Source organism: Motacilla alba, chromosome 1A, assembly GCF_015832195.1.
Source record: "Motacilla alba alba isolate MOTALB_02 chromosome 1A, Motacilla_alba_V1.0_pri, whole genome shotgun sequence".
In the NCBI taxonomy this organism is placed as follows: domain Eukaryota; kingdom Metazoa; phylum Chordata; class Aves; order Passeriformes; family Motacillidae; genus Motacilla; species Motacilla alba.
Window position 1 is genome coordinate 21,551,204 of NC_052031.1, and position 27,702 is coordinate 21,578,905.

Sequence of the window (27,702 nt, forward strand, 5' to 3'; positions counted from 1 at the left end):
AGCAGAAAACTATTATTGTGACCCTATGTTCAAAAGGCTAACAAACTGGATTCATACAGCGTAAGTCTCATCCCTATGCAAAGAGGGACATAGTAGGACTAGTTAATATCCATGTAAAAGTGACAAGGGTAATGTGTAATATGATTTTTTTCTTGGTACAAGAGTGGCATAAAACTAGTGTTGCTTCTTAAACTTCCTAAGGAGAGTGTAGAGGCCGAAGAAGTATGGCAAATAACTATAAAAGGATGTGCAGCATAAAGGAACAACTGTGAAGCGATCAGCACCATCTCTTAGTGTAAGAGTGAGGAGGGACAATCAACTGAAACTAGCAGGTGGCAAAAGTCTAGATAAAAGGAGCTAATTATTCACACTGCACGTAAGAAAACTGTGAAACGCAATCCTGTGTAGTGTTATCATGCTCAGAATTTCACATGGGTCTGAGGAGTGAATAGACAAATTCACAAAAGAACAATGCAGTAAGTGCTGCTGGCCTGGGGAGCTTTGAGGTCCAACCTGGCAGTTCCCTGGGGATATGCTTCCATCGTTGTAATGGTATATTCCTGTATTTTTACCTTCTTTTGGCAGCTGGTGCTGCTGGAGCATAGATCCTAGGCTAGACAGCCTGTGGTTTGGCCTGTTACAGATCATTTAAGCTTTATGTCCTTATGACTTGGCTGTTAAATATTCTTTGAGGGCTTCCATTTTCCTTTCCTTATGGGACTCCTAAGGTAAAACACATATATACTAGAAAATATGCTCAAGAATGTTCTAGTGACTGAAGCAATCTGGTTTGGAATAATCTTCATCTCTTACTAAAATCTCTCAATTTGAAAACAGGACAATTTCTGGTTGCCAGCTGGGAATGAGCCTAGCTCATGTGAATTCTCAAACTGTGCCCAGGAATTTTCGGAGTTCGCTAGTTGGCATAGGTTAAAATTGTGGCAGAGACCACGTAAACAATTTAGCAATGTCTTCCAGTTGCATTCCAATACCCAGGAGTCTGTCCAGGAACCGTGCAATTTACAGTTTCATCTTGAGTATTGAGTTTGCATTCAGTTTGAAATATTAAACAGACATTTCCTTGCACAGTAGGGCTACTTCGTGTGACCACCATAGTTATTGATCTGCTTCTTAGAGGCAAAATTTCTTTGCTGTTTTTCATGAAAAAGAATGATAAGTTCATTTGGGTTCTTAAGGTGTCTAAATCTTGCATAGAAGTGAAAATCTAAAGCACAGGAGTGATTTGGGGTCATTTGAACCTTATGGTGTTAACTACCTGGGAAATCAGGAAATTTGCTGCCTAGAACAAGGAACAAAACTAAGAGATGCTTTGGGAGAGGATCAATTACAGAATTTATGATTTTTTTTCCTTAAAAGTAATAGCTACTTTTTCTTTTTAGACGATGTCTTCAGCAGTTGTTCAGATATACGCAGCAGATCGCAATGCCATGTGGTCAAAGAAGTGCTGTGGTGTAGCTTGCCTTGTAAAGGACAATCCACAGAGGTCATATTTTATCAGAATATTTGACATTAAGGTAAGCATCCTTTTTCAGAGCCTTTAAGTTTGGTTGTATTCATTCTCCATTTTGAATTCAATGAGTATAGGTTGTAGCTATGCATTAATAGAAATTCTCTAGTGGTTGTGCTTTAAGCTGTGCAATTGCAGTTGTTATCAATAGGTAATTACAACTTTTTCAGGTACTCTAATTTAAACAATTTCATATGTCATCCTTAATGGATGAAAAAAATGTCAATTTTTCTTACAGCTCTCAGAAGCTGTCCTCTACAGATCTGATTAGTCACATTAGTGGAAATTAGTGTAGTGTCACTGATATGGATAGCTATTCAAGATTCTAGCAGGTGTCACTACTTTGGATGGTTAAAGGAATAGATGTTGTCTTATGTTTGGGTGGAAGCAATCTTTTTGGTCAGTGTGGTGCATGTGAAAACTGCAGGATAAACAAGTTGTGTGTTCTGAGTTTCTGGGGGGTGGGGTGGGTGGCTTTTTCTTTCATTCCCCCTCCACAAAAAATAGACTCATACTGAAGATCTTTGTCCTATTATAATATTCCGATCAAGAGAATGGGAAATGTCCAAGATGTGTTTTTCATAACAAAAACGATGCTGAGAAACCAAGTCCTACTGACTGTGCTGAGACGTTGGAAAGATTCCCATTATCTCTGCAGCCAGGAAACAGCTCCTTATCTGTCAGCATTCAGTGCTTGAAGTCTCTCAGATTTGTTCAGGATTACCAGTTGGCGCTTGCATTTGACTTTGTGATTTGGTCCCTTGATTGTTAAGACTCTGTCAGAAACCTCTTCCTTGGGTGCTGAACTATAATGTCATTTAAATGCATGGGACTTTTTAAAAAGATGAGATTTTTGTTCTCTTTAGTTAACTGTTTTGAAGTCAAGCCTGAGATAAGAACAGGAGACTGGAAAGTCTCCTTTTATTGCAGTTGCTGTTTTGTCGCTGTATTCTTGTGACTGGTCACTATTACTGCTCTCAGTATCACTGTTGCAGGGTTATAGAACTTGAAAGAAGTTTTGCAGGCATCCAGGTATTTGAACAGACCACAGTGACCCAATGAAATAGGCTTTCACAGCTCTTCCACAAGCTCTGGTGTACTTTGATTTTGATTGAGCTTATCCATTGGGTTAATAAAATAGCAAGGCAGATGTTTAATGCCATGCTGTGTCCAATTCTTAATAGGTTCTATTGTAAAAGAAGTTAAACTCTGCAATTTCATGTGAAGTTTTATAGTCTTCTTTTTATTTGTTTTCTTTTTTTCAGGATGGGAAATTATTGTGGGAGCAGGAGCTGTACAATAACTTTGTATATAATAGTCCTAGAGGATATTTTCATACCTTTGCTGGAGATGTGAGTCTCAATGTCTTTGAATACCTATTTTAAAATGCCTTTGGTTTGAACAGTATTTTCTTTTAATGTAACTGAGGTTATTAATTAATTCTACGAATTATTTGTAAAAGCTTATTTATGAAGGGAATTTTTGTGGTATCTCAACTAGAAAATTTAATATATATTACAGAAGCATAAAATGTGGTTCTTTATTTTCAACTTTCTTTAATGAAATTACATTTTGACTTGCAGATGATTTTTATGACATATCATGTATTCTTAAAGCACAAATTTTCCTTTCCGCTCCCTTCCTTGATTTGAAGCTACAAGATTTTGCTTATATCTATTAGCTGTGATCTTTAGAAACTTGATTAGTAGACAGATGTTCCTAAGGTACAATGGTTCACTAAGACTTGCTTTCTAATTTGCGGTGATTTTTTTTCTTATTATATCTTTAGAAAGGTGTAAGACAATATTTAAGAAAGCCTTTAAAACATTTTCTTAGTCATGGGGGGGAAATATTAATGTTTTTCAGACATGTCAAGTTGGTCTTAATTTTGCTAATGAAGAAGAAGCTAAACTATTCCGCAAAACAGTAACAGATTTACTTGGACGACGGCAGAGAAAATCTGGTAAATATTCAAATTCATCTTAAATTCAGCCTTGTTTATGTTATTTTGGGGGGGAGGCAGGAAGCTACTGCTATGTCCGAAAGCCAGTGGAGGCACTACTGCCATATTCATATTTTGAAGTAATGATGCTATTAAACCATTCTTCTTTCTGTAGTGTGCAAAATTAATACCTTCCTGAAACAACTCACCTTGGTGTTCTGGTCTATATAAGTGTAAGCTGAGACCCCAAGGCTGTGATTTGAAAATACAGACTGAGGGAAACAAAAATTGTAAGCTGACACTGGGAAAAGTAGAAATCTCTCTCTAAGTTGTTTTCATATTTGAATAAACCCTCTTTTAGCCCTGGGCTGTTTTTAACTGATTTGTTAAATTCAGCCCAAGTGGGTTGTAACAAAAATTTTACCATCTGGTATGTTCAGTAGATCATGAACTTTTGGCATTGATCCAGGAGTTAATAAAGAAATATCTTTTATTCAGAACTAGTGATCTTGGCTCAGGCCAAGAACAGAAGACATAATGTGCCTATACTATCCTTAGGAGCACAGGACAGCCAGTGAAGCACAGCGTGCTTTTTGCCAGCTGCAAGATGCCTTGGGAATGTGGTTAGTGCTTTAAAGGCAGCTCAGACTTCCTACAGCTCTTGTCTTGGTCATTTTCCAGGGAGCCCATAAACAACTTTCCTGTCTTGACAGCCATATGTCCGTGAAGGATAAAGTGATACAAGATACAGGCTTGGAACAAGTGGATGTGCTCAGGCTTGCTGATGTAGGGTGGACTTGTGTGTGAGCCACAGGATGCATTTTTGTAATCCGTTCTGGAATCTCACTAGCAATGCAGTGTAGGCTTCTGTAGAAGGAGGAAGCCTTCATCCTGGAGAGCTGCCCTTGCAAATGTGCATTGTCTGTGTGTTTTCTCTTGGATTTCACCAAGGCATGGTGACTCAGGAGCACAGCACTTGTTCTGGGAGCTTAAATGACTTTTTTAGGATTGCCTTAGCTTAGAAATAAGTTCATGAGGTTTTGTGAGAAGAAGGGGGATCATTAGGAACTGGCAATTATAAAGTTTCTCATACTTACATTGCAAAAGTAATTGTGCATCTACTGTTCCTGAAGTTTTACTGTATTACATCTGAAATGCAATGCTACAAATGCACAGACGTGTTGTGGGAAGAAGTATATTTGCATTACTGGCTGCAGCAAACTTTGTTTGAAAATAGTAGTTCAGTCAAACCTTCTGTTCACAGAGTTTTTCTTCCATGTAGAGATTTTTTTTTTGCAGGACCAGATTAAGTTTTTCTTGTTCACTCTCTGAACTAATAGCTTTGTATGCTAAAGCTCAAGTTATTTTGTATATTGTTTTAACAAACAACTCCACCTCGTCAAACACTTGCAACTTCAAGACAGCTTTTATTTAAAAAAGAAACTGAAATGAAAACCAAAAAATAACCCTCAAAACAAAACTCTTCAGGTTTTTCCTTGTTAAGAGCTGCAAACCAAGTAAAACAGTTATGAGATTCCTTAGTCAAGCCACCAGATGGAGTTCTGTATTTGTCCTTGTGACTATTTAATTGTGCTTCTAAAACAACAGGCTTTGCACTGTTCAAATCAAAGCTGATTTGCTGTTGGTGTTTGTTTTTATTTCTTTATAAATGTTTATATGAAACATATATTAATTTACATATAGATTTATATATATATATATATACACACAAATGATACCAGAGTTGTATATCATCTATAATATTAATACATCTTAATCTCTCAGTCACAGAGGTAATAGTCTGATAATTTTGATGCGTTTCTGTTTTAACGGGATTTTTACTTTCATGCCTTCCAAACTGTTTCATTTCATAGCAGTGCCACTTGAGATGCTTTAAACTCAGCTAAGTACTCCCTGTGATCATTTAGGTGCCTGTTATGCCATTCAGGGCTTGCTAAACTTCTCCAGGAGTCTTATGGAAAACTTATGTTGTAGAAAGGTAGTAGTAACAGCAGTTCTGGCTCACAGTGCTATGGCTTGGTGCTGAGGTTAGTACACAAAATACTGTCTGACAGCTAAGAGAAGACACAACAGGGTTCTGCTCTTCCTCACTCAGCATGAAATGCACTCCAGTATACAGACAACCCTTGAGTAAGTGCATCTGGCGTTCCAGAGAGGTGAAAGTTTGGCTCCAAACAGAGAATGTACAAAAGCTTGCAAATGTACAAAATATCAAGTAGAGTGAGGGACAAAGAATATCAAGAATGAGGGACGAAGGTAGAGAAAGAATTCTTGATCTGTTGTCTAAATCTTTATAATAGTGTGTGGTTTCATCAACTAAACTCTGGTTTGGGTTGGCCTTTTCATTTTGGGGGTTTTGGGTTGTTTTTTTTTTTTAGTCAATTCTTAACCTTAGATTAGAAAGAAATTTTTATAATTCATTAATTTGTCTATAGATTTACTTCAGTAATGTCTCTATTTACTTCTTAAACCAATCCCAAATAGTTCCCCCAGTAAACAGGGTAAACACAGTGTGTCTCTTCTCAGTGTTTGTCACTGTAGTACACTCTCACTTGGGGTATTGCACATAGATAGAATTAGTTTTTATTTTTATTATCTTGCGTCAGAAATGTTAATGTGTGCACACACACAAGTGCCTTCTCCACATGCTGAGCACTCATCCCTAAAAGGGAAACAGACACTTGTTCTTAACTGCAAGTAGTTCTTTCTGAAATAGGAGGCTTCTTGACTAATTTTTATTTACTGCTTGTAGCTCATGGGTGGGAGCTCTGTTAACCTTCCATGAAAGTGCTTTTTTCCTTCACAAGCTTTTAGCTCCTGAGTACCTTCATTATGGACTTCGTAAGTTTCAAGGTAGATATTTCATATGGAGAGGGATTTTTTTTATTTGCTTCGTTTTTTTCTTTCATCTTTGGTCACAGCTTTTGTTTTTGCTGCCTGGAGTGACAAGGGCATCTCTAACCTGCTCAGCTTGCATGGGATTCAAGTCTTGGCGGAGATTATTGTCATTTCCAGGAATGCACATTGAAGGGAGCTGTGTTTTCTGTACATAGGCAGCTGCTGATACTCATCTGTTTTAGATCACTAGGCATGTTCATCTTCAAAAACCAGAAAATCTGCCACTCTCATCAGGTCATCTGTGCTTCAGGAGCAAAAGTTCATACTTTCTTGTCAGCAGTGGTAACCACAGAATAACAGAGCTAGTCTCTTTGGGCCACAAATTAATCTAGCCAGTAAAAATTACAGGAAGTGTATATATTGTTTTGGGCTGTTTCCCACTATTTTTTCTCTTGAACTATTTATTATAATAAAAATTGTAAAGGATTCCCATGATTTGACTCAAGGCCACCTAACACTTCCTATGAATGCTTCCTGCTTTTGCCATCTTCCCATCCTATGACAGATGACTTGCAACCAGTCCTGCACTATCCTTTTTGCTGTTCTGAGTTGCTGACTAGAACTCTGATTATGGTCCAAAGCTTGAATTGGAAGTTGATTTTTACTTTTTAATTCCTTTCTAGGGGACAGTACAAGGCGTGCTTTTTAAACTGAATCTTGTAGGAAGAGAGAGCACGGCACTTAGTCAAAGAGCCTTTTTTCTTTTTCTCACCTCAGACCTGATACCTTATGCTGAGGCACCCTTGCAGAGGTTCTCCACCTCTATGCCTGAGACTAACCTGCTGTGACCTAAAAATCAACTGTCTTTGGAAGACTTGTTCATCAAAAGTTAACTCTCAATGGGTTTTGGTCACTTTCCCATGGAAGTTTGATCTTGACAGATTCCTTTATTCCTTCCTGAAGATCAGCAGACTGACATGAGGCTGACTCGCTTTGCATACTTAGAACTGTATATTTTTGGGGTTATAAGTATTCCTAGAACATGGTCAGCACCATCTGTGGAGGCACCCTCTCCCTTCTTATGTTTATGAGTCTGGAAAATAAAACAAGTTAACAGTTTTTATTGGGCTTGCTGGACAGTGAAGAAGTGGCTGTTACAAATTCTTATTACATAACTCTTGGGAGCCCCTGTTAGACTACAGATACTCCAAAACCTTACAGAGCTGTGGCTTTTGTTGTAGTGAGATGATAAACTGCTTGCCTATATGAGTGCTGCCAAATCCAAATTTCTTAAGAGTGTATAGATGTACTGTGCGTAAATATGCACTGGGGGTGGATAGGAATTAAAAGTAAGTGAGGGAAATCTCCTTTGAAGGGGAACTTATTATTATAGGCTGAGAATATTGAGGTGTAAAAACTTTACATTTTAAATCATCAAGCCAGATTCTTCGTAGTCTGTGGAACACTGTGGTGCTGTGAATAGAATATCATATTAGTATCAAGGAGATTCTAGTTCTTTCCATATTGTTCAGTTACCTGTTGGATAATATAGGTGAAGTGTCTTACCCTGTATCCTATTTTTTAGGCATAAAGCAAAAATTATTTAAATTTTAAGTTCTTTGAGGGAACAGTATAAAAGTGCTAATTACATTTCAGATAAAAATGAAAGAACAGTTTCATTCAGTGGACATCAGAAAGTGGACATCATAATGCTTCAAAAATCTTACTTTGATCGGTTGTATTTAAATCCATTTATTTATGGATTTTTTTTGAATATTTCACTCTACTTCATAGTTGGAATGCCTGAAACGAAGTCAGTAGCTATTGCCTTATATGCTCTTGCTCAGTTTGTACACTCGAAATCAGTGCTCGTTATCTAAGATTGGGGGTTTTTTTTTGTTCTCTAATAGTTTTTTTCAACTGCACAAGTAGACATTAAGGATTTTAATAGATTCCTAAGTTTGAGGTCAAGGTCATTGAAAGCTTCACTAGACACTAAATTTTAGAATTAATTTTTCCTGTGATACCTATGATTAAATGGCTCTTTTTCTTTTTCAACAGAAAAAAGACGAGACCCACCAAATGGTAAGCTTTTTGCATGAATCACTGCATTTTATTGTTTTCCTTCTGCTGTCATTTACTGTTTATGTATAGCTTTGTTTCAGATTTGTTCAGGATAGTCATGTAGTGACAAAAGCAGTTAACTGGAGGTTACAGTATTCTTTTTGTTCCTCTTCTTGGATATTTGTTGTGGTTTGAAAACTTTGTGGCTTAGCTAACCTTTGTAAAGAATGTTTCTGGAGAAGCATGTTTTGCTGCAAGCAGGAGAGAGGGCCCTTCAGCTTAAACTGAGAATTTTGGAGCATGCACTTGCTGCTTGGTCTTCAGAACATGCATGTATAGGATCACAGTACAAAGTTAGTCCATTTATCTTAATGGCAGGTATGATAATGATGGATTTAATAGAATGTAATATTTCAATTTCAGTATATCTGGCTAACCATGTAACATAGTCTTTTGGGTTTATGTCACATGTTCGTCAATATTAAACTCCTGTTGAATGAAGAATTATTTGAATCTCCCTGTCTCTCAGGAACATGTCTCACTAGCGTGAAGGTACAGGTTCCTCAGGAGATCCTCTCATTAAATTGATGGAAGGAATCAAACTATGTATCAGTTTGATACAGAACTTTTATAACCATCCATTCTAAAATCATGAAGGAGGCCCATCAATGAATATCAATTTTGGTGCTTTTAATTTCTGAATTCACACTGAAGTTAAAAAAGGATTTGTCCTGTCATATTTCTGTTGGTGATCCAGGTCATATAGGTCATAGCATGTATCTGTGAGTTTGCTGCTTGAGCAAGGGTAGAGTCAACTGATCTTCTGAAATCTGCTTATGGTTTGAGGTGGTAGCCTTAAAATTTGTTCTGACCAAGTCATTCAAGCATTTCTCTGTAGGTCACCAAAACAGGTAATTCATAACTAAGCCTGAATTATGGGAACTAATGATTCCTTCTATATACCCAGATAAAACCTCCCTCATAGGGAATACTTCTCAAAAAATTGCTTTTCCTTTTTTCATAAACTTTACATTTTGAGGAAATTCAGGCAATCATCAATTTAGGTCAGACATTTTTAGTATAAATTAACCTTAGACTGGGGTGTTAAGTTTTGAAACACTCACAGTAATACCATGTGTGATGGTCTTGCCAGCTTTTCTGAGCTTTCAAAAGGTTTTAACTGCTCTGCTTACCTAAACAGCACATCCCTGATAGCAATGTCTGCAGAGCAGATGGGAATTACAGCAGCACTGCTGATCATGTAGTAACACCTCCCACAAAAAAAAATTTAGCCTTTTTCTCTGCTAAAACACAAACAATTTATTGGTCTAGTTTGCTATCCTTGAATAGAATAAGATTTAAGAAAACTAAGCCTGCCAAAATTTTTGTGCTTAAAATACTCTCCATAACTCATGCTGTTAGACCTTGGGAACGATATTTTTTCTGAGAAAAATTCTCTCATACTAAACTTGCAGTCATTATCCCTATGCTGAATTTATCCTGAGTGTTCTGTGGAAGACATAGGGTTTATGCTCAGTGTTTCAGATTTATAATCACTTCAGGTTATATACAGGTTTCAGCATCTGTATTTTAATAAACTGTTTCCTTGGGACATCCACATACTCTTTCAAAACCTGTCAAAACCTTTTCTTTTTCTGATTTTATCAAGTTCTGCAATGCCTGGCTTCTCTCCTAGTGAGAAGTTGTGTGGCCATGTCCTCAACACTCACAGATAAGACGTGGTCAGGGCATGGATTATAGCCTGAGGTTCTTACACCCTACACAGACTTGCATTTCAGTATTTGGAATTCAGACTAGAGCAGGTACATACTATCAGCATGTAACTGGATGAAAAAACCATACCCATTGTAATAACAGCTGATTTTTCTTTTACTCTCTGTATGCAGTTGCTTCTCAGAAATTCTGTTGGGAAGAAAAGATGAAACACCTGGCTTTTTGTGCTGGTGTTTTTTGTGCTAATGCATTACTAGCTCTAAACATGAAAAATGAGAACAGTCACATTTCTGTACTCACATGACCCATGGCTGAAATACTGTGAGGAATTTTGTTTTACTGGGGCTTGTTAGTCTGGATTTTCTGCAAACATTGAAGCTGCATGGAAAAAGCACTTGGTCTTTTGTTTGACGTTTTCAGTGATAGGGATTAAAGGGGTTTTTGGTTTGTTTTTTTTTTTTTGTTGAATTGCAGGATTAAACTCAAATTGGCATTAAAAGTTATGTAAAATGTATTAGTCTGTAATTTCCTGGGATTTGTGTTCTGCTCATTTGTAATTGCTAGGTCTCTTTATGCAAATAAAGAGGAGTTATTGTGGTTGAACTGACCTCGTAGTGAAGTACTGGATGAAATGAGGATTTGTCAGAGTATTAGGTTTTGAGACAATCTTGAGGAACCATGTGGCAGAATTTTGTTTCAGCTGTTAACTAGAACAGTTTGCATTTCTTGTAGAGCTGTCTGTAGCCTGGGACAGATACCTAGAGAGGCTCTAAATAAAATACAGACTAGAATTATTAACATTTCAAAATGTTCTGTACAACGTTTTCTGGAGCCCCTTCTGAAGATGTCACAGATATTGATAACAGTGGATGCTTAAGGCCACTGTACTGTCAGGTACTTCCTAATGATGAGCTCTATATGCCTCTCTCATCCTCATTTATTGAGCTGTCTACACCTGCTGGGGAAGGTGCATGTGTAATGATGGGAAAAATTTTACTGGATATAAATATGGCAGTTCTAGAAGAGTACAATTCTTTCCAAGGTTCTTTTCTCCCTCGTGGACATCTAAGCTCTAAACCAGATGGTAAGAAAAAATTTCATATTTAATTTTATTGTGACCTCTTGTATGAATATTATTGTCAAGGAATCTGGCTATCAGTCCTTGATTTTAGCTCAGCTGAATTAAACTTTCATTTGCAAATTGCTGATGCTTTACAGGCAACTGGCCATGTTTGGTTAGTTCAGGATTTTATATACAGAAAGATGCACTTCAACAAAGACTGCTAGAAATTGAGAGAAGAATATCACCAACTTATTAGCATTATAGAGGTACCTGTGTCTTTTTTGAATGTCAGTACAGCTATTGAAACTATAAATACCAATCTAATAGGTAAAAAAGGGCAGAATACAACCAAAAATGCAATAGGGATTAAAGTGAAGATTAACTCCCAGTGTTTTGTATTTTGTACCAAGGAAATTAAGACTGTAATTTTCAGTTTATTCTGAAGATTTTACTGAACTCATTGTCAAGTTTAGAGTTGATAATATTTGATGATTAGTCAATTCAGTACTAATTTTAAGTGAAACTCTTAACAATACAAATTGTTTTGTGTAGTCTTACATGATCAATTTATGTTTTGGTATTCTCAAAGGACAGTTGTCTAGATCAAACATTTCTAGATAAAAGCATTTCTGCTTAGCAGAAAACATTTTAGAATTTTTTTCATGCAGCTTCAATGCAGTTTTTAATCTTGTCCTTTAAGACTCCTACAGGAGTGTTGGACTTGTGATATTTATTAGATGAGTTTTGTCTAGCCCAGTGTCATGTTTCTGTTTTTGTTTTTTGTCCTGGCCAGTACTTGGTGCTTCCCCCTGAGGTGTTTAAATGCAAGTGTCAGCTATGTTACCTGTTGTGTTGTCTACTTGTCCTTTCTGATTTTTATATTGCACTGTGAATATAAGGCTTGTTGGTTCTTTGTGAATGCAGTTATGAAAAAATAGTGTCAGAACAAGATTCAAATTTATCAAAGTCTAATTATACTTGTTTTATCTGCCCAGTAAGACTCTGTCTTTAGTTCATTTATTAACTATTGCATCCTAACCCACAGGGAAGTGGGGAATGTTTTCAAACTATTTCTGACCCAACTGGTTTTATATGGCCTGCTTAATCTCATTCTTCCAAAACTGAAACCTACCCTTTTTGTAGGTTTCTATAAAAATACACCTGTGTATATATGTATGTATATGATAAATGCATAAATTGCCTCTTAGTATTTAAGTACTGCTATCACTTGCTTATGTCAGGAATTACCTTCTGTCAAAGCTAAAAAATCTGAGTGGAACTTGTGCTAGGTATGTTAGTTTGCTAGCATTATGCAAGTAACATAATATTAAGATGCTTAAATTAGCAGGAGTGTAATTCACATGCATTTTAAGTAACTAGAATAATAATTCAGAATTATTTATAATTGAGATCAAAGTTTGAGAATGTAACAAAACACAAAAATTACAAGAATTACAAAATGTATTTCTAGTGCTCTTTTTACTGTCTCTGCAAGCTGTTTCTTATCTGAGACTTCACTCTTTTGAAAACCTGTCAAAGACTAACACATAAGAAATCCTGAATAGTTCCTCGGATATTGTCCTGTATTTGAAGACAGTAGTGAGTCCAGAGCAGCCTTCTGAAGCTGTTGTGATGTTCAGGTTGTGTGTGAGTGTGACGGCAGAAAGCATTCCCACTTGGGTTTATTAAAGGAAGGTTCTGTCTCCTGAAAGATCAGTTAGGTGTGCTGCCCAGGTAATGGCCTGCTGGCTCTTTGGGTCAGTTTATGAGAGTCACATCTTTGATCTTAGCTAGGATTGTAGCTATGTTGTATCTTAATGTGTTTCATCATTCCATGTGTTCTGTGCATGTCACAAAAAAACAGCTTTGAGTTCAGAAAATATTCCTGTTTCTCTGATCTAGCAACATTCTTTTTTAAATCAAATATCTTAGTCCATGCATCTGACATCCAGAACCCATCTGGATGCATGTGGCATGTGGAGCTACAGCTAGAGTACAAGTATTCTACAGGTCAAAAAAACCTCCCAAAGTTTGTGGATTGAATGTGGCATTGGTGAAACCCAGTAGTAAAAATCTTGTACTTTACTTTCACAGGCCCAAATCTACCAATGGCAACTGTTGATATCAAAAACCCTGAAATTACAACTAACAGATTTTATACTCCACAAGTCAACAATATTTCATATACCAAAGAAAAGAAGAAAGGAAAAACTAAAAAGAGAAGATTGACAAAGGCAGATATTGGTACTCCATCTAATTTCCAGTAAGTATGTTCTTGAGTTTGGTTTTCGATGGGAGTGTTGTTGCTTGGGGTGGTGGGGAGGAATGGTCGCATTTTGGTTTTGTGATTTTTTTTTTGTGTGTGTCAGTTACACTTGAAAATGACCAACTCTTGATATGAACCTGTGTAACCTGAACTAAATAAGAGCTAGCTGGAATGTTGTGGGGTTTAACAGAAGGTTAGCTTATACACAGATGAGGATTTTCCTGCAGCTGTGAACAAAAAGTAACTTGCTATTGGAAATCAGCTTAGAAAATACTTCAGCTGCATAGAGGTGCCTTATTGAAGTTGTCAGCTCAGTGAAGACTCATATTCAGCCTCAGTGGTCAACTCTTTAACACTGTGGTTCCTACAGCTGCACATATTTAGCCGTGCATTGTCATGCGAAATGCACATTTGGGTCCTGACTGGTCAAAACTGCAGAAATTACTTGCCATGATTTTATCTTTGGCTTTCTTTTTACAAGCTTTCTGTTGTGTAAGCTGGACCTGTATCTTGTGATGAAAGTACAGCATACATCCTTCAGAAATTTTTCCTACTGTCATTTCTTACGTATCTTTAATCTTTTGGAGTAGTTATCATGTACCACTTTGAGCTTCACTTTCATGAAACTTGGTTTTGGTCACTTTACTCAATTGACTGTTGCTTTCCTGAGCATTAATTGTTGTAATAATCTTCTGCCATTTAAATAAATGTACTTTATTTGCTGAAGCAACAGGAACTTAGAGTTTCAGTTAGTTACAGGAGAGATCAGTTTCTGTGAAGCATGAGAAAACCAGTGTGATGTTTACATGCCTAGTGAATTTCTTACTCTTTTGAAGTGGTATGTTGCATCATGACACTGATGTGTTTTCCACACAGAATATAATTCCATTAGAGTAATGTTGGCATTAGTAGTTACAGTAACGTTACTGCACAGTGTTTTGGGACAGTGCTCTGTAGAATGGGATAGTGGATGGAGCATAAAAAAGGTGGGCTGAAACACTTCCCTAAACAAACTCTGCTTAGAAAATTCAGGCATCAACCTTCTTCTTACTGATTTGAGTATCAGTGAAGTGCTGCATCTGATAGTGTCACTTGAACAGAAAAATACAGAAAAGAAGGGAGAGGGAAACAGAAATGAAGAGTGCTTGGTAGCTGGTCACTGTTGTGGCTGTACTGATGCAGGCTTGAGCATATGTGGACAAAATTTGCATTACCCTGTCAGACCTCTCTTAGGAATTTGTGGAAGGGGTTGTGCAGCAGCACAGATATAAAATTGCTTTGAGATATTGTTTATGATGTCTATCAGATTGTGACTTAGAGAAGCTGAGAGTAAGGTGATAAAATATTTATTGACATTTAAACAAAATATATGTTCCAGTACCATATAATGTAACATTAAATTGTAAATGGTGAACCTTTACAAAAGAAGTCTGTTGAAAGTCCTTTTGGCTTGAGGTTTGTTTAATTTTCCTGTAGAGTGCAACAGCTATGTGTCATCTTACTATGTAAGATACTTAAATTGCTGATTTTGTACAGACATATGGAAACTGGCATTTGGTATTGTTAGGCAAATAAGCCAGTAGGATAACTTGTGTCACTTGTGCTATGATACTTGTGAAGACCAACATGGTCACTGTTTATGCCAGATCAAAGTTGCAGTCAGTAGATAAAATTTTTGGATGTCTTCTGTTAGACAGATATGGAGTTTCAGTGTTTTGAGAAAAAAACAACAGTCTGTACTAAAAATGAATGTAACTTATTACTGTATACATTCTTCTAAGCAGCATAAGGCTTGGGGTTATCTGATAAGTATGTATTTACATTGAAAAGATCTGAAAAACATGTGTTATAGTCAGCGTGTACAAGTAATATATCTTACTTTGAAGGGTGAAAAATGAACAAAAAAATAATGCTAAAACTGTGGCATACAAAACTTCAATTAAGTGCACTAAATTGAGTTGTATGCTCACAACCTCTTAAAAGAGCATCCCAAGTGCACAAATATGTGGGTAAGATTATATTAGTGGTAAACTAATAATCAATTTACATGTACCAGGTTAATACATTGTGATCAGCTGTGAGACCCTGTTAGGAAATGCATGTCTAATTTATGTGAAGCAAGCTGCATCTTAGCATTCAGAATTCTGTAAACAAATCATCCTGTATTTGGTAGTTAGTTAAAGACATTCAAATATTCAGGCAAAACAGGGACTTTATTGGTTTTCCTTTCTTGTGGTATAATTTCCCTTTAAACCAAACCTTTTACGTTTCTTGCTTCTTAAAATAAGTAGTTAACTAGTCATAGCGAAACCAAAACTGATTGTTGTACTTCAGTATTTCAATGAAGAAAACTTGTGCTGCTGATAAAAACAGACCCAAGCAAGAATACAAGGTTTGTTGTGCAAGGCACTGTTTACCAGCAACCAAACAGTCTTAGTAATTCATCAGGTTTAGCCTAGACTGCATTGGCTACTAACAGCTGACCTGGGATTTTTTGTAACTGAGTTGAACTTCCTGAAAACTGTATCTTCCTTCTAGAAGTCACCATGTGTGAAAAGAATCACAAAACATGGAGTCTGGTAGCATCATGGTTCTCTTTTCCATATCCAATAGCAGTATTGTCAAGTAGCTTGGAGGGGCACAAAACTCCTCTGTGCTCTAACTGGTTATAGCATCACATAAAATAGTACTTCAGTAGCCACGTGAAATGGCTGCTAGAAGCTTAGGAAGATGGCAGCTGAAAACAGTCCTGACTTATCTCTGAAAGATGTGAATGGGAAAGGGGTGATACACACAGTGGTGACAGGGAGGATGAGGCTTTCCAGCTGCATGGCACTGAAAAATTTGGCAATAGCTCAAGGTCCAGTTGCTATGTAAAGGCTAAACTTCTCCTTGATCTCTGAGCAGTCTTTCCATCATTATCCATATGCACCACAGGGTGGCATGAAGCCTTCATGTTTTGCCACAGATTGTAACCTAAGGAGAGAAATTCTCCACTTGGTCTTCTGGACATGAGACAAAAAGTGAAAATAAAGACATTTTACTATTCAGTTCTCAAGTGGGGCACTGAGGAATAAGAATTACTTAGAAGCTGGTATCTCTCGTTATCTTGGTGTCCTCTTATTTTAGTTAACAACATCCTTTTTATGCTGATTAAATGGACTTTTCTGCTTTTTTAGACACATTGGACATGTTGGTTGGGATCCAAACACAGGTTTTGATGTAAGTAATTTAATAAGTTGCTGAAGAGAATGATTTAGAATTTTTTGCATTAAATATTTGCATTAAAGAACAAGTTAACTACATTAAATAGTTATAAATTGGGATTTTATGATGTGATGTAAACAGAGAGATGTTGGAATAGAAGGGAATAGGCAAGGGGGACTCAGGGGGGGAAAGATTCAAAACCTTAGTTTTTCATCTAGGGTACTTACTTCTCTTAAAGTAGTGCTTTCCAACTTGAAAAGTCAACTCAGAGACATGTACATCACCTTGCTGTTCCTTTTAACTATATGGTTTATGGGTGGGGTTTTTTTCCCCTAATACAAATGATATTTTAAAAATACCTCCACATTCCAAGCTACTTAAAACTAATGTATCTCACTTTCAGGTGAACAACTTAGACCCAGAACTGAAAAATCTGTTTGATCTGTGTGGAATTTCAGAGGCTCAGCTTAAAGACAAAGAAACTTCAAAGGTCATATATGATTTCATTGAAAAAACAGGAGGTGTGGAAGCTGTTAAAAATGAGCTGCGCAGACAAGGTGGGATTCCTTGTACTTCATGTAAAAATTAACAGGGTATTTTTTCCTTAAGGATTAGAGTAGAAACTGTTTGATGGTGAGCAGTTTTTGATTTTCTTCTTTGGGTTCATGTCATTGCAGTTGCAGTGGATCATGTTTCCATACACTGTGCACTATGTAAAAACGTTCAGGTGTGACCCATGAGAGTACTTGGCCCTGAGGAATAAGGATATTTATGCCAATTAAGTAATTTCCAGCAGCACTTAGTCTGAATGCAAAGCTACACAGTATGTTTGATACAGCTTTTTCAGACTGTGTTTGTTAAATATTTATTTATAATCTCAATCTTATAAATAAATGAAAATGTTGGAAGACATAATGCTGTTGTCAGCTGTAGTGGTAGTAGATGGCTGGCAGGTATGTATGCTTCCTGTTTACCCTGGCAGAGCTCTGTAGAGAGCCTTGAAACAGCTACAGACCTGCAATTTTTATATTTTTTAAAGTTAGGTTTTTTCCAATTTGAAATAAAAAATACTTGTTTTGAACATGCTTCTGCTGGAAAAAAATTCTCAAATAAGCTACTGCCTGCCTAACCTTTAAATGTGACCTCAGCTGATGCATTATCTAGTGGAAGACAAGAATTCAGTTTAAAATTACACTGCCAGTGTCAAACTTCCAAAAATTTGCTTAGAGCTCTTCTCAAGAGAAAACTTATCTAAGGTGAAATTATAACAGTTTGAAAGCAGTGAGTAAATTATTCAGTGACTGAAGAGATACAGAATCAGGGTACAGTGACTTGTTATATTTATTTCTTAGGTCCCCCGCGGTGGAGTGGTATGTACTTGGGCTGGCATCTAAGCACATGCTTCAAAGTATCCATGCTGTTGTGTGATTTCTTTCCTAGATGATACCTTAGTCTGCACCTGTTGGAATGCAATATTAAAAATTATGTTCGAACTTCTTAGTTAAATTGCAAACAAAACTCCCAAGTATGAATTTTTTTCTCAGTAAGAAATCTGTCAGTTTCTCTATAGAATCTTAACTCTTTAAATGTTTACAAGGTTGTTGATCCCATACTGCTAACTTTAAAACTAGATTGAGGAGTCTTATGACTAGCTTAAAATATTTTTAAATGCCTATTTTTCTATTTGTATGTGTTAACTTCACGTTATGACTATTTGCATGTATGCAATTAAAAGAAAAACTGCCTCATCTATAATGTGCATGATGGTAATCTACCTCTGTGCTTTTTTATAGAGGTAGATAAAATATTCCAGTATTTCAGTGGGTTTATCCACTACTGCGTTATTTGATGTATGGGCTTGACTGTTGTTTGAAGTGTTCTTTCTCAACTGAAAAACATTTTTCTGTGTTTATTGCAAGAGTTTCTGTGCTTGCATATTCACCCTGCTAGCATGCTGACTAGAGAGTTGCAAAAAAGCCATTCTGCTGAGATGGAAATTATTTTCCTGTTTTCCCTGCCCTTTCCCTAGTTTTGGTACTGGTGGTTATTTTTTTGGTGACAATGCCATCTATAGATGATTGTACAACTTTTATTGTTAATATCAGTGTACAGATTAGTGTGTATTTATCAAAAAACCTAAAATTATCTTCTTGCTTTGCTTGTACCATCTGTTTGAGGGGAAAGAGAGGATAAGTTAATAGGGCTCTCTCCTTGCTGCTCCTCCCCCTACAGCTGAGTGCCCAGGCAGAATGCTGTTCCCACAGAGTGGATGTGGCATATCTCTCTAGTTATAATGCGAATAAACTGTTTCCCCTCAGGAAAACCTAAACGTTGCGTTAGAAATCTAGGGAGGGTCCAGGCTCTGGAGCCGGTGATCTCAGTACGGCAGAAACCCGCCCGTAGCGCTTGGCGGGATGTTGCCCTGGGTAACACCGCCCTCCGGTGGCCCTAAGCGGAACTACAGCCACATCAGCCAAAATGGCACTTGTTAAAATCAACAATGTCAGCAGTATGTCTCTTAGGAATACATGGCATTTCAGGGGTAGTTCTCTCTGTGCTGTTCTTGTGAAGGGGTAGAAAAAAAAACAGCATCTCGTGGAACTTAAGAACATAATACGTGCTTTTAAGAGTTGTATATTTTTCTAAAGATGAGCAGGGAAGGAGGCATTGAGGTACTAGTGGCTCCTGCTTCCCCAAAATCCCATTTTTATGGATGTTCCCTTTTCTATGCCAGTGCAGCCAGCCTGCTTTCTTTGCCAGTAACATGAAGGGGATAATAGAAGAGGTAAAGAAGTATCTTCTTGAGTGTAATACCCTTCTTGTTATAAAGGCATGTGAAATCAAACATGAATTTTCATACTTATACAATGGCATTATTAAGTAGTTATGTGTAGCAACCACACAACCTAAAGTACCATGAGCCATTAGATGCTTAATGGAAGAGGAAATTAAATAGTGCTACTTAAAGTGCCATTAGCAGAGCAAGTACATTTCAAGGCCACTTCACAGAGAAATGATCCTGTGTGTAGCCCTAAAGTTGTTTCCTTTTGACAGCCCCTGCTATAAAGATACTGTAGGAAGTAATTTTCAGTAAAAGAGACTAAGAGTCAGTTTATGCTGCATTATAATGCATTAGTGTTGGGGGGGGGGGGGGTGTTACTAAAGATACTGCTTTAGAAAATGCTTGAATCTGTAATTACTTAATAAAATAATGGATAGATTAGCAAGTGGAAACTCTGTATTTCACTTTGAGTGTATTTTCTGAAAAATTTTTCTCTTTTGTTTTGTCCTAGCTCAACAAAATTTTACAGGATTCTTCTGAACTTTAATCAGTCATTCTAAGTCTTGCACCTGCTTCCTGCAGTGGTTGACTCTTTTACAAAATATGCAACTGACATAGGCTATGTTTCGCTTGGTTTGCCCTATAGGCATAGCTTATATTCAGCTGTATCCATTTTAACCCAGAATTGGTAAAATTTGCACAGGCACAGAGATCCTTGCAAAAGGCAAGGCACAGCCTGTGTTCTTTTTCTGCTGGTCTCTGAAAGACTTACGGGTATTGAGTGGCAGGTAATTCAAAGTTGTTTTGTTTCATTTCAGCTCCACCTCCGCCACCACCGTGCAGAGGAGGACCCCCTCCACCTCCACCTCCCCCTCCCCATAGCTCGGGCCCTCCTCCTCCCCCTGCTAGGGGCCGAGGGGCGCCACCTCCCCCTCCTTCAAGGGCTCCCACAGCAGCACCTCCACCCCCACCTCCATCTAGACCTGGTGCAGCAGTGCCCCCGCCTCCTCCCAACCGCATGTATCCTCCACCGCCGCCAGTGCATTCCTCAGCCGCACCACCCGGCCCTCCTCCGCCCCCACCGCCACCAGCAAGCGGCTCAGCTGTCCCTCCGCCCCCTCCACCTCCTCCGCCCCCTCCTGGTCCTCCTCCACCACCAGGCCTTCCTTCAGAGGTTGATCACCAGCTTCCAGTTCCTGCGGGAAACAAAGCAGCACTCTTGGATCAAATCAGAGAAGGAGCTCAGTTAAAGAAGGTAGAACAGAACAGTCGACCAGTGTCCTGCTCAGGAAGAGATGCACTGCTAGACCAGATACGACAGGGTATACAGTTGAAATCTGTGAGTAAAAGCTGTTTCTCATCCAGGTCTCCTTGGGACTTGCAAATGCAGTGTGAACAGTAAAATGTGGCTCTGCTTTGGGGGCTGAATTGTAAGTTTGAGAGTTTCTGAAGCGATGACTAAACAGTAGTACTAAGAAAATGCAAAGAACACACAGTTGCTGTAGATGAGTTTTGGTGCATGAAATTACCCTTTCAAACTCAACTCTCACTTTTGTGTAAAATCTGTAAATCCTACACTGATGATGCCATAGTATCATGGCTGTTCAAAACTTCTGCAAGGATTATGAAAGACTGCTGCTTTGCTGACTATTCAGTTAAATAATCTAAACTGCAGGGGATGAGTAATGGTAGTGGAAGGCAAACACTAGATTTTGGAGTAATGGTAGTGGAAGGCAAACACTAGATTTATTCGTTTGTTTTTATTTTCATCTTAAAATGGACCTGTGTTCTGCAAATATTGAGACTTGTAACAAGGTGTCTGCCTGTGTTTTGACAAGTGCTGCCCATAAGAAACACCATAGCTGTCTCTGCTGCAGAACAGGCTATTACTGTTTCTTACTGATGCTACTGATTATCTTTAAAATAATTTCTTAAAAACTATTTTGCCTGTTCATACTTAATTTTTGCCACTCCTCTGCACTCGAGGTTTCTGCTGTAAAAAGTGTAAGGGTGTGTTCATATTTATTTGCCATTAGAGGTAGGCATTATCAAAGTTAATTACTTCAGAAGGGATTATCAGCCCAAAGCAGACTCACTTTACAAACCCAAGCAATGAAAAATATTTTGTGGTATATTCCAAAGATAAAATAAATAATGGTTATGCAGCCACACAAGTCTTGCCTGTACAACCATACTACGAAGCTTTCTTTTAGATCAGTGCTCACTTCATCAGAGCTGAAATATTTAAACTTGGGTATGGCTAACTACAGTTCTGTTATATGGTAAAAAAGTTGACTTTTTTTACTAAAGATTTTGCAGTTTGAGCTAAAGGAACATGCTGTTCCATGCTTTCTTCTGATGGTAAATAAACTCAATAATCGTACAAGGAAGTTTGTCTCAAAATACAGAGGTTCTGTTTTGCTGATTGCATCTTTCTATTGTAACCCTTTTCCCAAGGTATCTGATGGTCAGGAAAGTGCACCACCTACACCTGCACCCACCTCAGGGATTGTGGGTGCGTTAATGGAAGTTATGCAGAAAAGGAGCAAAGCCATTCATTCTTCAGGTGCGTCTGATGGAATTTTTCTGACCTCACAGTGTCAGGTTTTCAAGAGTTAACACCTGTGTTTATTGTAAAATGCTGCTGGAGAAAAGCATAGATTCCAGCAAATAGTGTGCGGGACAGAGTGCTCTTGGCAGTGCCTTGGCAGTGGGCTGAATGGCTCCTTCACACTGCTCTGAATTTCTGGGGTTTAGCAATTCCCAGTAATCCTCAACTGAGTTACTAAGCGAGGTTAATATCCTTAGAAAAACATTTTTGTTGTTGTTGCAACTGACTTGTTTTTGTTTACTAGCTGTCTGATGAAATAAGTGGATGAAATAAGTGATGAAATATTTCTTCAAAATATTTTGGAAGAAACTTTTTGATGCTTTCTGTTTGATGACACTAAATCTCTTGCCATCATTCAGCGCCTGTGCTGTCAGTTCCAGTGGGCTTTGGCTGCCACCTCCTGGATAAGAAGCAGTGTTACTTGACCAGGCTTCTACCAGGACTGAATCAACTTCCCATGCTTAAGTGCTGGGAAAAAAATGAGGGCTGCAAGAGGATTTGCATTTCTCAAATACCAGCTTGTAATAAATGTAGTTCAGTAGCTGCAATGCAGCTGTTTGGGTACATCTGTTCTGCCTAGGCTTTGATACATTTCTGGAGCTTGTCTTGATATCAAAACTGGATATGCAGTCTACAGAGCATCTGACCGAGTGCAGTATGGTTTGTTGATATGCTGCCCCATGTGGTAATTGCTAATTTTGGTACTTAACATAAATTAAATACCTGAAGGGAGCTAAATGCTCCCCTTATAGTTTTTTTCCTATGGGAAGGAGATGCTCTTGTCCAACAAATAAGTAGTTTAATTTTGTCAGGGTACATTTTTAAATGATGCATATACAAAAAAGTGGAAGGGTAAATAAAGTCAACAAGCATTGACTTTGAAGTTGGTGTTCATTACACAGCTTTGAATATTCCGGTATCCACAATGGTCTTTAGCTCGCCAGACCTTTTATGGAGGGCAATTTTTTTACCTGCTTGTAAAGTAAACAAATTCCATTATGTAACAAACCTGGGGAAGCAGTTCTTACATTTGAGAAATTAATCTGTTCCTGAAGGTTAACATCCAGTCTGGAACAAGCTGGCAACTTGCACATTATTTAACAGTAATAAATAGTAACTGTTAGATGAGAACTTCTGATTCTTTTTCTCTAGAACCAAACACATTTTTCCTTTGTAAAGAAAAGAGACAGTAAAGAAACAAATTAGATTTAACTTCCAGCTAGTAACTATCTGAACTGGATGTCATGTCTAGCAATCTTAAAATAGAGTATTACTAACTGTATTGTCATAAGGACCTTGAACTGATCATTCTCTTTTCAGAAAATTGTGATAGAAATCAGTAGTGCTTTGATAATGTTAATTCTGTGCATGCAAGTGACTTCCTTTTCCTGTCTTACAGATGAAGATGAGGATGAAGACGATGAAGAAGACTTTGAGGATGATGACGAATGGGATGATTGATCATATATTATTATATATATATTTTTTAAGGTGAATGATATACTAAACACTGCTTTCTGTCTACGGATTCTGTAAAATTATCATGTAAATGTTCTACCAATTTGCTGTATATTTTTGTTGCCTTTTGCTTTTTTATTAATCTGTGCAATACCTCATTTAATCTGTAAAGGTTTGTCATAATCCTCTACAAAGCTACTCCCTGTTAATGTGTGCAAGTTTACACCTGGATGATAATGTACATGTGAATACTTTCCATTCCATCAATAAGGGAGTTTAAATGTAATATGTGAGACTGACAAAAACCTTAATGTAATTTAGTTATAATGCAAGAAGGAAAACACTATTTTCATACCCTACTTTTTCTGTATCTAAATTTTCTTATTAAAGCCTAGTATAGCACTATGTTCTTTAAGTGATGCAGCTCTTAGTTTATTTAGCCCCTTGATTTCAAATGAAATGCTGTATGAATGTTGAGGCTGGTTTATGCTATTGCATGGTTTCAAATACATCAAAACATTGCAGGTCAAATCTTAGCAGTATGCTTTACATAACACAAAAGCACTGCAGAAATGCACAGCTAGTTGTGAAAGTTACCTTGCCCTAACTATAGTACTGACTGCTATTGAACAGCAGTAGTAATTAAATTCTTCAATGGGGGACCTCTGTCTGAAGTTGAACAGGGTGGCTCTGTATTGTCATAGTGGTAAAGGCAACTTTGATGCAAATAAGTTCAACTTTTGGTTGGTTTGTTTTAGGGTGGGTTTCTGGGGGATTTTTGGGGGGTTGGTTTTGTTGGTTGGTTGGTTTTTTTGTTTTTTTTTTCTTCCTGCTCTTACTTTCAGAATGAAGATGTCTAAATTACTGGGGGCTGTATTGGAGGCTGGCAATCGCTACAGTTTGATCTATTTTTAAAATCAATTTTTTTGTGGTTTTTTAGGCTGAAGGGCTGCATTTAAGGCTTGCTTCAATAGCATTTAATTACTTTTTAAAATTTGTAGGACATTGGTGTACTAATAAACACAAGTGGTATTACTTTGCAGTCTTTGCTTTATGGTACACAGCAGATGCTGAAACACCAATCCTACATCCTGTAGGTTGGAAAGTCTCATTAACTCAGAGTTATACACTATGGAGTGTAAAGTACTGAACTTTAGGGCAGTATTTTGTCTTCATATGTTGGCTTTAAGACCAAGGGTTGAGATAAAGATCAAGAACCTGATTCACAAGAATAGTATTTGAATAAGTGGACAGAAAATGGGATTTTCATTTCACAGCTTGCACATTTATATACATTGTACATTGTAGTGCAGTAAACATTGGCACATCTGCCTATTATGAAATACTAATCTATGCTAAGTGGGTATTTGATATCTGCAGCATTAATTACTGTACTTACTGTAATTTTCAGGTAGAAAATCTTTTTAAAAACCACATTATGGGACACAGAATGTTTAATAAAGTCAGTTACATTTGGAGTGTAGTTAATACATTGTGTCCTGGGTCTTTGACTGTAGTCAAGGTATCAAACAAAATTTAAGTTATCAGAAAAGTATTGACTGAAACCCAGTGTTGACCTGATCTTGACAGGCTGGACCTGCATGATACGGCTTGGATTTCTAACCCAGTTATAACCTAGTCTTTAGCAAATTAATTTAGTTGTAGGAGGAGAAAAGAAAGTTGCTGAAAAGTAGTGGGAGAGGTAAGGTTGTAGTTAAATTATTCAGAGGACTTCCTTCCAAGAGTAATTTAAGCACATAACTTGAGTAAAAAAAAATGCCAAGTGGTCTCACTTTCTTGCAGTAACTTTTTCATTGGCCTCTGCTGCTGGAAACACTTCCTGCTAGCTTTGCTGCTGTAATGGCTTGAGCTTTGGATCAAGTGCAAGTGCAGCCTGGTGTAGCTAATGGCAGTGGAGTTAGCAACTTGTGTATAAGGAAAATATTTGTATGGCTTTCTGGCACTGCACTCTTATTTTTATTGCATATAGGGCATTTTAAAATTAAGCAGATGAGGCCTAGAAGTTTTCCTAACATGTTACGTACTAGATACGTTTAGCTGTTATGTTCCCAAAATTGGAATTTCTGTAATATAGTTAATAATTAAGCATCACAGTTCAGTAATCAAATTTCTCTTCTGGATTTTGGGAGCTCTGAAGTTGCATTCTTGAATAAAACTTTGATTTGTAGATACTGGCCAAAGAAAGTTTTTGGGTTTTCTATTTCTTCATATAAAAAGTACACTCACACCTGTGGTGTCCAGGTTAATATTTACTTTCCAGTAGTGTTTGTTCATGATAAATTTCAGGCATACAGACTGCAATGGCGGTTAAGTTAGTCACAGCTGCATGCTTCAGCACTCTGCCACTTTTGCTCTGAGCAGAAGACAGCATTTCATGATACTGGTGCATTGTTGCTAAACATTGTAATGAAGGCCTCTTATATATTCTGGTTAATTGACTGTCCAGATAGCCTTAGCAATTAACAAACTAGCATGAGGCTTTTGTATCTCAACACTCTATGTGCATAGACAATATCAGCTAGCCACTTGTACGTATGAAATTCGTAAGAACTTCTCAATCATTCAGTTTTCCATTTATCAAACTGAAATTTTTAGTATGTGAATTTTTGAAATGTACAGTGAATAGGATGTTGCACTGGTGGCAATTCATCATGAAACATAATAAAATTAATTTGACCCAACTAGTGTAAAACTGTGTGGTTTTTAAGTGCTGATTGCGGCACAGGTTTTAAAATAGATCTCTAGATTGATTACAAACTTTAAAAGTGACTTTGGCCACCTGGCTAAGTTCACAAAGCAGTAAATAGCCACTGTCAAATCGCAGTAGTTTCATGTCTCTGGAAAGTTGGATTGTGCTGTTGAGTAAACACAATGAGTAAGAATGTGACACCCCGTCCTCCTGGCAGATCTCACCGCTGCTAAGCAGCCTCCTTGGAAACAGCTACTGCTGCAGGCAAGTGCAATAAACCAGCAACATTTCAAGGTCAAACAAACATGGGATCATTAATAAACATTCTAGAAGAAGTTCTAAATAATTAACTCTTGTCAGTGGATGCTCTAATTTAACCTGGATTATACAGATGTAAGTCTTTGTCCTGCACGTTATAGAGTTTGACTTCAGGATACTTCAGAAGTTTGCTTCTCTCTCCTATAGCATCTGAAGAGTCCAGCATTTCACACTGTTACCTGGTGTACACTTTGTTTTGGGGTTTAGTGCTTATCTGATTTCTCATCATTAAGTGTGGGGCAAAGCTGGAACTGTTCATTGCAGGATGAGCTGAGGTATATAATCATTTCTTTCCCACTTCATCAGCAGAAGGTTAAAATATGCTTTTGAAAGGAGGCTTTTTTTTATTTGACAGTGGTTACTTGCCCAAGTAAGATTCTTGTAAGGAGGAAAAGGGAGGAAAGTTCCTATTGCTGTTAAGACTGTTAGCAGTCCACTGTAAAAGCCTTTATCTAATCATTAGAGGAATTCTTGTTCTAATTAAAGTTCCTGAAGCTTAAGTACAGTGATAAGCAGCTTTATTTATAGAAAAGTGAAAATGGTTTAGGGAAGCTTACACAATTCTCAGCTTTGTCTCTCAAAGGACCAGTGTTATCCTCTAGCACTGCAGTAAGGAGTCCTGTTGCTATGTATTTGTTTCCTGCCTGAAATTTTCTTGTGAGTGAGAAGATGGAAAGGACGGGGTAGAATGTGAGCTGGGGGGGTTTAATACTGTGTTTTAACTACCTTGTCAGTGACTCTAGCCTCACAAGTCCAAGACAGTCTTTGAAAGTTTGAGGATGTTTATCCAGTTGTGAAGGAGCCTTTTTGTTTTTTGTTTTTTGGGTTTTTTTAATTGCCAAATTCCTATGGCTTGTCTGCTATAGTGCTTGAAAAAAATAAAACATTAGTTGTTTGAAATCACAGGTTTGGAAACAATTTGGATACATGTTGAGGAATAGAATCATTGCCCAAATATAATTAGTGGGATGTTTTTCTGACAAATTTTATTTTGTGCTGAATTTTACAGTATTTGCAGGTGTAACCTGCTAAAAGGAATTAGACACGTACTTATCACTCAAATTTTTCTCTAACATACTTTTAAGTAATAACTGCAAGATTTACCCATTTATAAACAGTGCCTGAAATTAGGAGGGTTTATATGTTACATTTATTGTGGG

The 27,702-nt window shown here is 37.4% G+C and overlaps 1 protein-coding gene across 3 annotated transcripts in view; it reads left to right on the forward strand.

Moving 5' to 3' along the window:
• The window catches only part of WASL (WASP like actin nucleation promoting factor), a 51,465-nt gene extending 24,423 nt beyond the window's left edge, over positions 1-27,042 (forward strand). The window contains exons 2-12 of one of the 3 annotated variants that reach the window (XM_038153555.1): positions 1,401-1,535; positions 2,794-2,880; positions 3,395-3,491; positions 8,391-8,414; positions 13,285-13,453; positions 16,636-16,678; positions 17,067-17,220; positions 18,016-18,033; positions 20,264-20,784; positions 21,903-22,011; positions 23,456-27,042. In XM_038153555.1, coding sequence (XP_038009483.1) covers positions 1,401-1,535; positions 2,794-2,880; positions 3,395-3,491; positions 8,391-8,414; positions 13,285-13,453; positions 16,636-16,678; positions 17,067-17,220; positions 18,016-18,033; positions 20,264-20,784; positions 21,903-22,011; positions 23,456-23,517 — 1,419 coding nt within the window. In that variant the 3' untranslated portion in view covers positions 23,518-27,042. Of the gene's footprint in view, positions 1-1,400; positions 1,536-2,793; positions 2,881-3,394; positions 3,492-8,390; positions 8,415-8,449; positions 11,212-13,284; positions 13,454-16,635; positions 16,679-17,066; positions 17,221-18,015; positions 18,034-20,263; positions 20,785-21,902; positions 22,012-23,455 lie in introns of those variants that run through there. The other 2 variants (XM_038153556.1, XM_038153557.1) reach the window with 2 other exon arrangements.
• The last annotated feature ends 660 nt before the right edge of the window (positions 27,043-27,702 follow it).